The 15,718-nt window shown below is 40.8% G+C and overlaps 1 protein-coding gene across 1 annotated transcript in view; it reads left to right on the forward strand.

Annotated features, from left to right (window-relative positions):
* The window catches only part of TERT (telomerase reverse transcriptase), a 360,451-nt gene that overhangs the window by 71,106 nt on the left and 273,627 nt on the right, over positions 1-15,718 (forward strand). Inside the window, exon 4 of the mRNA XM_053467313.1 lies at positions 6,905-7,100. Within this exon, the coding sequence (XP_053323288.1) occupies positions 6,905-7,100 (196 nt within the window). The remainder of the gene's footprint in view (positions 1-6,904; positions 7,101-15,718) is intronic.

Below are 15,718 nucleotides of genomic sequence, written 5' to 3' on the forward strand. Positions count from 1 at the left end.
TATTTAACCATATGTCCCACCTAGAGTAAAAGACATTGTCTGTATTTTGAGCAGAAGAAATCTTGAATTCATGCCAGCAATTTGAATTTATACCTTGTATAACTGTTGTTAAGAGAAGGTATCAAATTGGAGTTCCAGTGTTTAGTGATGTTATATCTTGCTGAAATCAGTGCGTGCATAATAATTGTTTTATGAAAGTAGGAATATTGGTCTATATTAATGTCGAGTAATGCTAGGGGGGCATCTAGTATTACAGGAAACCCACATAGACTCGACAGAAATCTACCAATTTTCCTCCAGAATGGAAGTATTGTGGGGCATTGCCACCAGATGTGTAGTAACGTACCTATATCCGAACACCTCCAGCATGTATTTGGAGTTGGATTGAATTGTGCTAGCCGTGACGGTGTAAGATACCATCGGTATAACAGTTTTTTTGGAAGTTTCTAGATGGCTGATACATTTAGACACTGATGATATGACCGTGTGTGCTGATTGCCACTGATCTGCAGTGAATTGAGTGTGAAGCTCGGTTTCCCATTTGATTCCGAAAGGTCTAGATAAGTAATTATAAGTAATAATGAGTAGCACCATGAGATGCTTTTATGGTGTTTGTTATGTTGTGTCAGCCATTTGAGCAAATCAGAGTCAATTTGAGTGGAGTGTATTGTGATTGATTGGAGAGCATGGCGTAATTGTAAGTATTTATAAAAGTCTTTGTTGTTTATTTGAAATTTGTTGTGGAGGACTTTAAATGAAACCATGGTTTCACCTTCCCAAATGTGTGATATACGCTGTATGCCCTCATTAATCCAAACTGATAAATTCAAATCAGGGATCGCTGCCTCCAGAGTTTTAATAGGCAAAAATAACAGATTAGCTTGAAATAATTTGTTAAGAATTATAAACCGATGCCATAATTGTGATATTGCTCTCAAAGTAGGGTGAGAGTATGACAAAACAGTGTGGAACAAATATGCTGCACTAAAAATGTCACGGATTCCAAAGGGGCCCAGCTCCGTCATCTCCATATCCACCCATAATCTAGAGATGTCCTGATTCCATATATATTTAAGTTGATCTAATAAGGTGGCCCAATAGTACTGGAGGATAGAGGGACCGCTAACGCCTCCGTTTCGCAAAGGTAGGTATAGGGTATCTGCCCTAACCCTTGGTTTCTTTTTGAGCCATATATATTGCATTATGATGTTCTGTACCTTTTGAATATATGCTATCGGAAGAAAGATTGGGACAGTACGGAACATATACAGTATCAAATGCTGGTATTTTAACTCTTTGCATGTTCACATTTTACAACCAGCCTTTGTCAAAGTTTGCAGTGGTATTTTTTGGTGTGTATTTTTCCCACACACGTTGTACTTTAGATATGAATTTACAGTTCCTGGTATATGTCACTGTCACACAACACCCTAATATATGTTCAGCAACATCTTTAGATTACAGTGATACCACCCATACATGGGTTTGTCTGGTGTTTGGTGGCTAAAAGGCCACATTGGGGAAGTGCACTTTCCCCCCCCATTTTGTCTGTGCCTATGCCCTATATTCAAACACGCCCACTCCAATTCTACCCAATTACCATTCATTACCATTCTTTTTTTTTTTTTTTTGTAGTGTTGTGTCAGGCGCCCGGTCTCGCAGCCGTGTCATGGCAGGGGGTCCCTACCTTCCAGGACCGACCCGGTGTCCTCTGGGTCCCGACATCCCCAGCCTCGCGTATCCTCGTGAACCACGTGGTGTGGTCGGCAGGGGGCGTGTCCGGGCAGGTCGGGGTTGTGGAGGTGGTTCCCTAGCTAAGCACTTATACTGTTAGGGCAAGGGGGTGGAGCCAGTCGATGTCGGGGGACCTATAAAACCCTTGCACTGACGGTGGTAGGTGCTTGTGTATTAAGCTCCTACATGTATTCGCTCTGTATCTCAGCGGTCATTTTTCTGAACTACAGTTTTTTTCTGTTTTTTTACTTCGGCTTGTCTTTTGGATTATCCTGCTCTCCTGCCCTGACCTCTGCTTGTTTATCGACTCCGCTTTTTGCCTGACCTTTTTGCTGTGCCTGCCACCCTGCCATTGGTCTCCAGCGCAACCCCACAAGGATCTGACAAGTAGACAACCCTTTCCATGTCAAGATTTTTGGGAAGATACAGCGTTAATTTTAGCAATTGCTCATAAAAATAAACTATTTTATTTACTTTTGGGCTTTTTTTGTTTAGATTTTGCTGGAACTGGATGGTTCCCTTGCAGGTGAGATTACTGCATAATTATTTTTAAATGTTACCACATTTTTATTTTTAGCCATTTAACCCCTTGGCTGCTAAGCCATTTCCCACCCTGGTGCTAAGCTGGTTTTCGGCATTTTGGTGCATCTCACGTTTAAACGCGTGTAGAAGTAAATTTCTTGGGAATAAACTATACAAACCATATATTGTTTTTTTCAGCACACCCAGCAGATTCCAAATATATATATACAAATTTTATATGTGTATGTCTCATTAGGTTTGCAAAATAAAGCCAAAAATGTGAAAAAAGTGTAATTTTTCACTTCCGACTCAATAAAAACTAGTTGGTAATGTTATTTTTCTAAACTCTAATATCAAAAGCTGTGTTGCTAAATATTTGTAGTAGGTAACCGGTCTAAAATAAACAGAAATTGAGAACAGTAGACTGTGTTTTTCTAATATTTTATAGCTAAACGTTAAATTTATTAGACTATCACAAAAGACATCTTTAAATTTAATGCATGGCTGCCGTCAATTAAACAGCTCTAGCTGCCCGGGATGTCTAAAAACTATAAATTTTTAGAAACTACACCCCCAGCTGCATCAAATGAGGTCTTAGTTGTATTTGTATCACAAATCTGACGTGCACAACAAATAAGTGAATATCAGACATTTATGTCTTGCGCACTCCAGTCTTGTGCTACGAATACATGCAGCCCCTCATTTGATGCGCCAAGGGGTGTAGTTTCTGAAATATATACTTTATGTACCATAATTTAACTTTCCAGCTGTATAGAGCTGTCTAAATGCAGGCATCACCCCTAAATGTTTTAAGACAATTTTTTAACAAGATTCTCCAATCTGCCATATCTGAAGTTAAAGTGGTCTAGACATCTGGGAAGTTAAATAATGGTACATAAAGTACACATTTCAGGAAACTACACCCCTTGGAGCTTCAAATGAGGGGCTACATGTATTTCTAGGACAAAAGTTGAGTGCACAAATAATGATGGAATATGTCGCTCTCTCTGTCTTGCGCTCTCTAGGTTTGTACTAGAAACACATGCAGCCCCTCATTTGATGCGCCAAGGGGTGTAGTTTTTGCAAATATGTACTTTTTGTGCCATAATTTAACTTCTTACGTGAGCAGTAATGCCATCCTAATTACTGACCATTCACACGCCTTTCATATCTCCATTCACTCGCAGAAGCACACACCATACTATCCGTACAATCACTCACAAAAACACACACCATTCTTTCCCCTTACAATCCCAAAGAAATGATGGTAAAGGGAGAAAAAAAAATCACTTTTACAGCAAAAATAAGTTTTGCAGTAAAAATGCAAGGCGCTCCAGCGATGAGATGGTTACTCACGTACCACACAGGCTAAATGGCTGATTTTAATAATATTTGCAGTTCATCAGGATTTCAAAAATTGCCTTCATCTACCATTGGCTTAAATCCCTTTGATCATGGGGTGAAAATTTAGTTAAAATTTAGATCATGGGGTTAACATCGGCCATTTTTAAAAAGGGAATGTGACTTTTTCATAGCTATATGATCACTGTGGTAACATTGGCTACCACAGTGATCATTTAGCTAGAATACTTACTTTTTTTTTTTTTTTTAAGTTAAACTAGTTTGTTTAGATTATTTAATTTGGGGGTCTCTAGGCAATTTTGATCTTTATTTATCTGCCTTTAGAGACCCCCAAATAATTTTTTTTACTTTTTTTGTACATTTTTATTTTTTTAACTTAATATTTTTTATTCTTTTCACAAGCATACAGGCATCTAAGCAGCATGCCCCCATACCTCTTTAACTGACAATTGTCAGTTTTCAATAAAGTTGCACGGTGATGTCATCGCGTCATTACCGGCCGGATCGGGTAGTCCCAGTGATGCCCTTCAATATGAGGGGCAGATCACCGGGGTAGGTTGTTAGAATATTCTTTGTCTTGAATATCTAAGCTTCTCCAGTGATAAAACAGCAATCAAGACCACAGCTTCTATGTCTTATTAATTAGGTTTATTCGATGACAAATTATCAATTCATACAATACCAATGCTGGAACAAATGTTGATAAAAGGTACTGTAGGCTAAGTATCTTGGTGAGATGAAGATGAGAGCGTGGAAAGAGACCTTGTCCTTGTAGTCATGCCAATTTATACCACTTTACATTTGGTTAGGGTATACGTAACGGAATCCTATTGGAACAGTAATATGATACACCAGCATCCCACAGAAGACCCTCTAAACTACGTCACTTAATTGATACCATATGTTCCTAGCACTCGAGTTGCATTCAGGCCTAAAATGTGCAAAACAAAATAAAAGTATAAAAATGATTTCTTACATAGGTGGTGATGGGGGTCCACAGACCTCCATCAAGGTAGGGTAGTGCTAGTGACGGCATGGTGCCGTCGTTAGCACCTGACTGGGACTGCTAGCGACGGCACCATGCCGTCGTTGGCAGTCAAGGGGTTAAAAAAAAAATAAAATTAATGAAATCTGGGCAGGGCCGGACTGGGACTGAAAAGCAGCCCTGGAAAAATTTGGAGACCAGCCCCATATAGTTTATCTCACGGTGAAGCTCTTATACCCACACGCACCCCTTATACATACCCGCGTCACACTATTCGCCATTCTTTTTATCTCATTATTTGTATTAAAATGCCAGAAAGCAAAAGTGTTAAAAGGCCCTAATAAATGAAATACATTACACATAATGGGATCAAAACATTTACTACTGCGAACATTTTTAGATGAAAGAGTTCCATTTTATTCAGTGGAACAAAACACTGATCACATTATTCTTCACGATATTCTGGTAAGAAACTTTTATTTCTTTATTAATTCATGTAGACTATTTTTTTCCATATTTAATAAAAGCTATGATTGAGACATGTTTGGTTTTTATTTCCTTTCATTTGACAACCTACCCCCGAGTTATGCACCTCTGCCCCAGGCTTGCCACTCAGCCCCCCCGATATGCCTTATAACCCCCTATATGCCACTCTGCATCCAGAAATGCCTTATACCCCCTATATGCCACTCTGTCCCATGATATGCCTTCTAACCCCCTATATGCCACTCTGCCATATAGGGGGTTAAAAGGCATATCATGGGACAGAGTGGCATATAGGGGGTATAAGGCATTTCTGGAGGCAGAGTGGCATGAAGGGGGTTAAAAGGCATATCATGGGGCACTCTGCCTCCAGAAAAGCCTTATGCCCCCTATATGTCACTCTGCCTCCCCGATATGCTTTATACCCTCCTATATGCCCCTCTGCCCCATGATATACCTTTTAACCCCCTTTATGCCACTCTGCCTCCAGATATGCCTTTTGACCCCCTATATGTCACTCTGCATCCAGAAATGCCTTATACCCCTATATGCAACTCTGGCATATAGGGGGCTAAAAGGCATATCATGGGACAGAGTGGCATATAGGGGGGTATAAGGCATTTCTGGAGGCAGAGTGGCATATAGGGGGACACACTTACATACACACACATGCCGATTTTTTTTTTTGTTTTTAACAAATACAAAAAACATTATATAGTACAAAAAATACATTATTTTACTCACCTTCTACTTCTCTTGACTTCCTGGTAGCTGCACACTGTTCTCCTCTATGCTGACAGGATGCCACTGACCTGACATCCGGTGCTGCAGCAGTCTGAGTGCGAGGGGGCGGAGCTTCCACCTCATGCTGCTCCCATCACTATGCAGCCATCAGACTGCTGGGAATGTAATCTAAACGGCCGATGCATGCTGATGCCGCCGGCCGGAGCTACTTTAACACTTTTTTTTTATTTATATGGTAAGCTGGATCGGCTTGCCATATAAAGGGGAAAAAAAAGTATTCAGCACCCAGCGGCCGCTTTGATTAGATTTCGGGCAGCCTGGGGGGCAATTGCCCGCCCGCTCCCGCCACATTTGTGGCCAATCACGCCCGCCTCCTTACCTGATTTCCCGCGCAGTCCCGCGCGGCTACCCTCGAGTTGTTCCCTCACGGCGTCTCTTCTCTTGCTCCGCCCAGGAACAAGGCGGAGTCACAGGAAGTGACGTCACATCACGTGACTCCGTTTTGTTCCTGGGCGGAGCAAGCTACGAGACACTGTAAGGGAGCAGCAAGAAGGCAGCCTTGCGGGATTACCGGGACCCTCAGGTACAGTGCCTGACCGCCCGCAGCCCCAGCAAGACCGCCCGCGGCCGCAAGTTCCGCGGGACCCGCCTCCCAGTGCAGTCCTCTACCACGGACCTTCCGGCCCACCGGGAAATTTCCCGGTATCCCGGTGGGCCAGTCCGGCCCTGCAAGGAGACCTAGCTGTAGACCGCCCGGTTCATCCGCCGGACCGGCTCCCGCCTCGCCGGCACCAGTCTCTCCTCAACAGACCTCTGGTTGCGCCAAAACTCTGCTGCCTCGCTTTCCCCATGAATCACTTCCTAAGTGAAGTCAACCATGTTCCTGCTCTCATACGCTATTATTTCAGATATGCAGAAAAACCTGTTGTTAAATATATTTGTTAATTCTTCTAAATTATTAAGAATATTCAGCCATTTTCAAATCAGGGTGGTTAATTTTATGCCAGTTTATTAAATCAATTTGAGTGTTGCTTTGGCATATTATTTTAGTAAAATAGCAATTTTCTTTTTTAGACAATGCCTTGGTCCCTGCATCTGAGCATGTGGTAAGAGAGAAAATTCTTGCCAAATTCTTCTATTGGCTAATGGACACCTATGTGATACAACTGCTTAAATCATTCTATTACATCACAGAGACAATGTTCCAAAAGAATAAGATTTTCTTCTACAGAAAAAGTATTTGGCAAAAGCTCCAAAACATTGGATTAAGGTAATATTTATTATTTCATACATTGTTTTCAGCTTCAGCATAATTTAGCCATCTTGAGTTATGATACAACTTATTTGTACAATAAAAACTAGATTTTTATGCTATTCCTTCGACCTGATTTGGATTGGTATGAATTTTAATATCAATAAACTTTGCTAATTTTGTTCGTTTGTGCGAATGTCCTAAAAGGAGGAGGGACCCCTATAGTGCCAGGAAGAGAAATGTGACAGAAAGGGGTTAATAGTGTGATGAAGGCATGTTGGTGTTAGGGTTTATTGTTGAGAAAGTGTTAAAATGCTGTTTTCAGTTATTCTCTGTATAACAACACAACAAGAACTTTAAATGATTTGGATAAACCAGGGGACTGGGCAAATAAATGGCAGATGAGATTCAATATAGAAAAGTGCAACTTACATCTCGTGATTTAATACTCCTCTTTATGCATGCCAATACCTTACTGGATTTTGCAACCACTAACTGGCACTGCACTTTGTTGCTATGTTTATGGTCTACAATTATACCCAAGTCCTTCTCATTTTCTGCTTTTTCCAATGCAATGCCCTTTAGAGTGTCAAAATGAAAAATTTGTCCAAATCGTTTTTGGTCCATTTGCACAAGCTTTCAAGTGTTTTTACTTAAATAGGTGTCCATGCATACCATCATTAATGCTTGATATTTCATAGCTATTCTCAAAGAAAAAATACACAATGGTTTACAACACATAATTAAATAACTTAAAGGAGCTTATTTGTGGGATGTACTGCAGTGAGAACAGTAATGATGTATGTGACTTTTTTTTGCTGTTGTCTGTTGTCTTCTATGTGATATAGAGCTGGTTTAAAACGCTGCAGCCAGTTTATTAAGCCATACAGAATACTAGTGTATGCCTTGCTTCTTGCAAGATTGTTGAACGCAATAAAACATTCACTGGATGCTTTGCTGAACTCTTTACAATGAGCCCTTTTTCTTAACCCCTTCGTGACAAAGGCTGATTTTACTTTTTGTACCCTTCGTGACAATGGCGTTTTAACATTTCTGCGCTGCTCGTGTTTAGCTGTAATTTTCTTCTTTCCCATTTACTGAACCCACACAAGTTATATATTGTTTTTTTTCAGGACAAGAAGGGCTTTCATTAGATGACATTGTTTTGATTGTATCATATTATTTACTATTAAAAAAAGTATAAAATATGGTGAAAAATTTTGAAAAAAATGACTTTTAGTTGAAAAATCTTTTACTCATCTATAAAAGGTAATGAAAAAAACTGCTAAATCGATTCTACTATTTGTCCTGAGTTTAGAAATACCCAATGTTTTCATGTTTTTTTTGCTTTTTTCTACACATTATGGGGCAATAAGTACAGGTAGCGTTTTGCTATTTCAAAGCCATTTTTTCCAAATCTGGTAATCCCCCCCCATGTGCCATTTTGGGTATCTTTGAAGCTGGCCAATGCGTTTTACCCCATCAAATCATATATTTTTGAAAACTAGACACCCCAGGGTATTTCAAATGCTAGTATTTTAACTCTTTCCATGCACCATATGTACCACCAGTCTTTGTCCAACTTTGTGGTAGTAATTTTTTTGCATTTGTTTTTTCACACACATTTTACTTCAGGTATGAATTAAAAGGTTCTGGTATATGTCACTATCATAAAACACCCCAATATGTGTTCAGCAACATCTCCCGAGTACGGTGATACCTCACATGAATGATTTTTGTCTGGCTGTTTGGGGGAAAAAAGGGACACGTTTGGGGTATGCGCATTTTTCAATGTTGAACTTTGGCATTTGGGGATCCACTGCCCATGCCCTATTTGGTACATCTTTGAGCCGGGCCATTTCAGTGTGCCCAATAAAACCATATATTTTTGAAAACTAGACACCCCAGGGTATTTTAAATGCTGGTATTTTAACTCTTTGCATGCACACATTTTACCACCAGCATTTTGCAGTTTGCAGTAGTATTTTTGTGTGTGTATTTTTCCCCCACACTTTATGTATGAATTTACAGCTCCTGGTATATGCCGCTGTCACACGACACCCCAATATGTCTTCAGCAACATCTCATGAGTACAGTGATACCCCACATGCATGAGTTTGTCATTTTTTGGGGGAATTAAAAGGCCACATTTGGGACGTGTGCATTTTTCTAATTGGAAATTAGATGTGTGGCCATCCTTCCCCCTGTGTTAATTGGGACATTGTTGAACCCAGCCAATTCATTTTACCCTATCAAATCATACATTTTTTAAAAGTTGACACCCCATGGGCATTTAATATGCCAGTAATTTAACTCTTTCCATGCGAGAATTGATTTAAGCTAATGTGCTAATTTTAGGACTTGCTCACAAAATATATTTTTTATATATTTTTTTTTTTTTTGCCTTTTTTTAAAAAAATTTGTACATTTTTCTCAACTTGAAGGTTCCCCTGATTTTTTTTCAAATTATTTATTTTATTTTAATTTATTTTTACTAATCACACTGTGATTAGAAAGCTGGGCTCCATTGACTTGCATGGTTGAATGCAGTACCTGTATTCAACCTGCAAGTGGAGCCAGAGTTCTCTAGAGGGTCTGGAGAACTTCTAGAGAACTTTTTCATCTTTATTTTTTTTTTCCCGGAAGGTCGCCATCTTGCGGATGGCGAAGATCACTTGCAGCGGCGGCTGTGACTGCTCTCCTGATCGAGGCATTCCAGAGACACCATTTAAGTTTAGGAGGTGATCGTTGATCGCCTCCTAAACGCTTTTTAAATGGGCGTCCGCCGCCATACAATGTATGGCGGATGTTGACGCCCCGGGAAGGGGCCAGACATGGCCCCTGGTGCCGATCGTGGCGTTGCTGAATGCCGCGAGACATTACAGTAACGCCGTTTGGGTGCAGAAAGCGAACGTAGATCGCTTTCTGCACCCGTTTAAAGTCCTGACGGTCCTGGCACGTCAATTGTCGTTAACCCTTCGTTTTTGGGTGACGTGCTCGTCAATTGTCATTAAGGGGATAAAAAGGAGCGTGGTGTCCTCGGATGAATAACAGACATAATCACATGCAACAAACCAAAAATGAACAGCATTTCAAGTGCCAGTTGACGGAGAAAAAAAACAATGCGCTAACCAAAACACCTCTATGGTTTCTTAACCCCTTAAGGAAAAGGCTGTTTTTCATTTTTTGTACCCTTCGTGCTTGTGATTTAACTGTGATTTTCTCCTATCTTATTTAGTGTACCTAGACAAGTTGTTATATATTGTTTTTTCAGGAGAAATACTTTCTTCAGAAACCATTTTGATCATATCTAATTTCCTATAAAAAAAAAAAAAAAAAAAAAAGTATGATGAAAAATTAACAAAAAAGCACTTTCTCCCTTTTTTTTGAAAAAGCTTTTACTCATCTACAGACGCTAATGAAAAAATGCTGGTATTTTAACCCATTCCCAGCACTAAATCTACTTTATTGTGTGTTTTTCATCATACAAATTGTGTGTACTTTTTCCCATTTTAGTCAGTTTGTGCCTATGCTTTATTTTGGGGCATCTTTGAACCGGGCCACGCAATTTACCCCATCATATATTTTCTGATGGGTATTTGAAATGCTAGTATTTTAACTATTTCCATGTGAGGATTTTTGGGAAAATACATGATTAATTTTAACACTTCATAAAAATAAACATTTAACATTTTTTTTTAATGTAAAAAAAAAAGTCCAAAAACATTTTGTTGTAACTGGATGGTTCCTCTGATGGTGGCATCACTGCATAACCATTTTTCAATGTTACCACATGTGACGGAACCCTCCATCACTGGGGCCTCTGGAGAGGCCTGAGAGACAGCCTCCTCCCTATTGGCTTTGTTAAGACTTCTGGCTTTAAGACTTTTGTGTCTACCCCCAGCAGTAAATCATCTCATCACTTGCTGAGGGGATTATCTCTGGCAGACAGCCGGGATATGCAACCAGGGAGTAATCGCCATTGTTTTAGTTTAATGTCAGACCCCATGACACCCCATGATGTACTAATATGTTGTGTCACGGATCTGGCTAGTCCAACCGACTACCTCCGCTTTCTTGTGCTCCCTTGGCCTGGGACAAACACTCTTTCCCCAGTTTCCCAGTCACTAGCCGAGACTTAGTGGAGGGTAAAACCAAAACGAAGACTACTTTATTTTTCACACACAGGACTGGATATATCCAGTAAAACACACATTAACCTAAAACAAGATATTGGGATACAAACCGCCCCCTTAATCTGCCTCCCAGAGACAACAGGGGCAGTAAAGGGATTAACAATACAATAGGGTCCCAACCTCCACTATCTATTACTGGCCGAAATCAGTTTCAAGGTTTGGCCGGGGTAAATGTCTGTAGTGGTGGAACTGGGTGTAATGTCAATTCATAAATTGGCATTTTGTATGCAATAAAATTTGTTTTTTGTTGTTATAGTCATTATTGTGGGCTTTGTTCAGAAAAACCTCTGGTTTGTTACACCAGTCCTATGCCATAAAATGTAAGATAAGGATCACCAGAGCCAAATGTGGGGGGTCGTAAAGTATATTAGGACATGTCCTCTGAACGACCCAAAAGTCAGAGCATAATCACATAAATTGAAATATTGAGATCCTGTGTATTTATTATGAGAGGGTCCAATATGAATGTATATTTGGACTGACCAGGTTGTATCCTTTTGTTGGGTACCAAAAATGCCAAGCTGGTGTATGTCTCCCCTGAGAGATGAGAATGGCTACTTCCCAAAATAGATAAACCTAGTGTGTTTGATATCTAAATATTCACAAAGATATGAGGAATATGATAATATCAAAATGGTATATTGTAAATGGCTAGTTTTGGAAAGACTACTGCATTCTCAGGTAGAAGTCTGCACTGGGCTCTTGACAGGTGTGATGGAGTGGACCATAAACTGTCAAGGCCAAACCCCTCTGACCCACCTAGGGGGGCTGGTCATTTTAGGGACAACCAGGGTTCAATATAAGAAGATTGTAGATCTTGAGAGAACGTTCTCTTTTCTTTTAACAACTGCACGGAGAACCTTTACCATCTGAATCTCCCACAAGGATTATATATAATCGGTAATTATATATATATATATAGATATAGATATATAGATATAGATATATAGATATATAGATAGATAGATAGATATATATATATATATAGATATATATATATATATAGATATATATATATATAGATATAGATATATAGATATAGATAGATATAGATATATAGATATAGATATATAGATATATATATATCTATAGATATATCTCTCTATATATATATATAGATATATATATAATGGGACTAGCAACAAGTAACCAGGTATCTGGTGTCATTAACACTTTCACTGCTACTCTCCCCCCACTGTCTCAGCTGGGCCAATAGCCCGTGTTCGTGACACTGGGGGGCGGTGTCACAGGGCCAGGCTAACAGACTAATATTTTTGTTAGCCATGGAGCGCTTTTGTGTCCAGTTCCTGATATAGGGTCTTATAGGGTGTTTTATTTCATAACTACCCAGGGCTCCAGCCCTTCAAAGGAACGATCCTGCAACCTGGCTGGAGCTCTTAATCAGCCAGCACAGCCCTGTTTGCCCAGACGGCAGCCTCGCTACAGGTTGGGGGTTCAGGCGGGGGAAACCCATTGTATTCCTTAATCCCCTCCCCCTGATACTTTGCCTGTGTGCTGATGGGATTTGGGTTCAGTGTACATTGAATTAAGGATATATAAATTCTGTGTGGTTTTAATAAAAATTGTTCTTGTTTTACTACGAATGGTGGTCTGACTGTTCCTTGGATAGCTGGGGCTATATGTATGAGGGTACTGACTGGTGATTCCTCAACCCTCCAATGCTTGAAGTACAGGATGTAATAGATAACAGTGAAGTCACAACCATACAAGCATGGCCGTAACTCCTGCAAAGAGTACACCATAGCTTAGCACTCCCTGCCAACCCTTAAATAAGCCTGTTCTTTTGGCGATAACTTACTCCATGCTTTTGCCCGCCTTGCTTAGGATTGCTAAAGCTAAACGCTGCCCATTCCCAAGCAAGACAGCAAACCGCTGTCCTGGGCTTCAGATGTGGATTCCAGGCGCTTGGCTTTACCTACATTCACAGGGCGAGGGGTTTCTTGCTGACTGGTCAATGTAGCTGTCTGTACATCAACCCATTATATATTGTCCTATGCAACTGTCTCCCCAGCAGCTTTCTGGCATGTCACATCAGCTACAGGGGAAATATCATTCTGCACCTCACACTGCCCACTCAGCGAACACACAAAAGGGATAACAAGGTGTGAGTTTTCCTCACCCTCCTCCTTATCTCCAGACCTTAAATTAGGCCTTTCCTCTGGAGCATTAAAGTTGAGTTTTGGCTGTTGACACACATAAATATCACATTCAATATATCCCTTGTTTACCCTTTGAGAAAATTAATTAACATGAATATCCTCAGTCACCCCAATATCATGCATACTTTTTCCTGCATCCAGTACTCAGGTGCCCTAGGCACGGTTGGGCACACATCCCCAGTTCCCTTTGGTTTGACAGGGATAATACCTTCAGGGTATATGACTTCTGAAGACGCTTTGGCAGAAGTATCCCCAGCATCACTGAATTCCTTGGCTACCTGATCACCCATAGTCACACTATGCTTTTCAGTATCAGGGGACATGGAACCAGAAGAGCCACTGCAGACTCCCTGTTCCTGAACCTCTGCCCCTCCAACAGCTAAACCACACCTTTCCTCTAAAGCTTGCTCGCTAGGTGTGGGCCCTTGTTGCACATGCCCCTTCAGGACAGGATCCTGGGTGTTGGTACAGACAGGCATACCTCTACCTTCTGGGCTCCCTCCCAGCTACCCAGTTGCACAGCAGTGCGCACGCCCCCAATTCCTTTGATGGACACGGTTCTTCCAGGGATTATGTGAATACGGATTTACCACTTCAGAGCGCACCAAGGTGAATGAAACTCCAAAATCTCTGTCCCATGGTCACCCCCACTACAGGTTATCCTCCCTTTTCCCACAGGCCCACCCGCAAACAGATGACACAACTCCACGCCTGGATGCACGAATGTCGGCCTGGATTTACGAATGTCGGCGTAGTCATCTGCCAGCTCTGCGGCATCCCTAGCAAGTTTTTTTTGCAAGAGATTTGATTGCCTCATAATCGTTATCAGTCTCTGAGGGAAAGGACACAAATACATCCAAGGCTTTTCCTTTCAATTGTGGGGTTAAATATCTCCCCCACTGGTCTGAGGGTAGTTGGTGCTGCTTGCGCACATTTTTACAAAATTTTCAGGAATACATCCAAATCAGTCCCTTCTTCCAGGGAGGGAAAATTATCCTTGCGGAGCCTACGTGTGCAGGGATCTGATGCATTACTGTTCAGTGAGGACTGAACAGTGTACTGCAGCTTGGCCGTTTCTAGCTCATGTCTCTTTTGTGCCTCTTTCTGCCAGCCTTTCCGCAGCTTCTCTTTCTGCCAATCTTTCTTGTCTCTCTGCAGCCTGCTGTTGAATCATCACCTACAAGGCCTCCCGAGGATTTGAAGCCATCAATTGCCAAAATAAATCCATGTCCATAGCACTTTGAGGGGTACAACCACTAGGATGTTCCAATAAGTGGGACTCTTGTGGTAGTAGGGAGCTATGTAACCCTTCCAGTGTCCGTCTCTGGCTAGACAGTGTGCCTGTCAGTCTCCAAAAGGTCAGCAACAAGTTGTTCCTTGCTTTTGCCAAAAGTTTGTAAATCCCTTGCTTGGCACATCAATTCCTGGGCCTCTTTGGGTTCTTTGCGATAGACCTCCATATTCACGAGTTTGTCACGAACTCTGGCTATTGGCCTGGCTGAGACAGTGGGGAGAGTGTGGAAGTGAAAGGGTTAATGACGCCAGATCCCTGGTTATCTGTTACTAGTCCCAGCAACCACTAAATTAACCCCAGCAATCCCTCCGACACTATACTCCTAGTACACAATTTGCTGCCACCACCAAGACTTTATATCCGGGCGTCTTAGGTTACCCCAACACAGTAGAATTATAATATTACAACCTTACTTTACTAATCAGACATATATATATAACCCTTTGGTAACTATCCTGCAGAAGAGTGAGTTTTTATTAGAGAGCAAAGACACAAGCTGATTAATTAAACATTTAATCAGACAAAAAACTTCACAGTGCTGTGTACAAACATACAGAAATAAATGACATACAGAGTACAAGTTACAAAACAGTCCATAAAATCAAACCGGAGAAAGCTCAAGAAATCCTTATATATATATATATATATATATATATATCTATATATATATATATATATATATATATACATATATACATATATACATATATATCGATGGTAAAGGTTCTCTGTTCAGTTGTTGAAAGAAAAAAGACAACAACATACACAAAGCACATTATATTGCATACCAAATGCCAATTCATGAATTGACATTACAGCGCCTGTTCTGTAAAAGGAATTTGATCTGGTCAGCCTCCGGGGTGATGTCATACCTGGTCAGCAAGTGTTCCTTCACCCGTTCATAGTCCCAGCTCTCTTCCTCTGGTAGCGCTTGGTATGCCTTGGCAGCTCTGCCCGTTAGACGGC

The sequence above is a fragment of the Spea bombifrons genome, chromosome 5 (genome assembly GCF_027358695.1).
Source record: "Spea bombifrons isolate aSpeBom1 chromosome 5, aSpeBom1.2.pri, whole genome shotgun sequence".
Lineage (NCBI taxonomy): Eukaryota > Metazoa > Chordata > Amphibia > Anura > Pelobatidae > Spea > Spea bombifrons.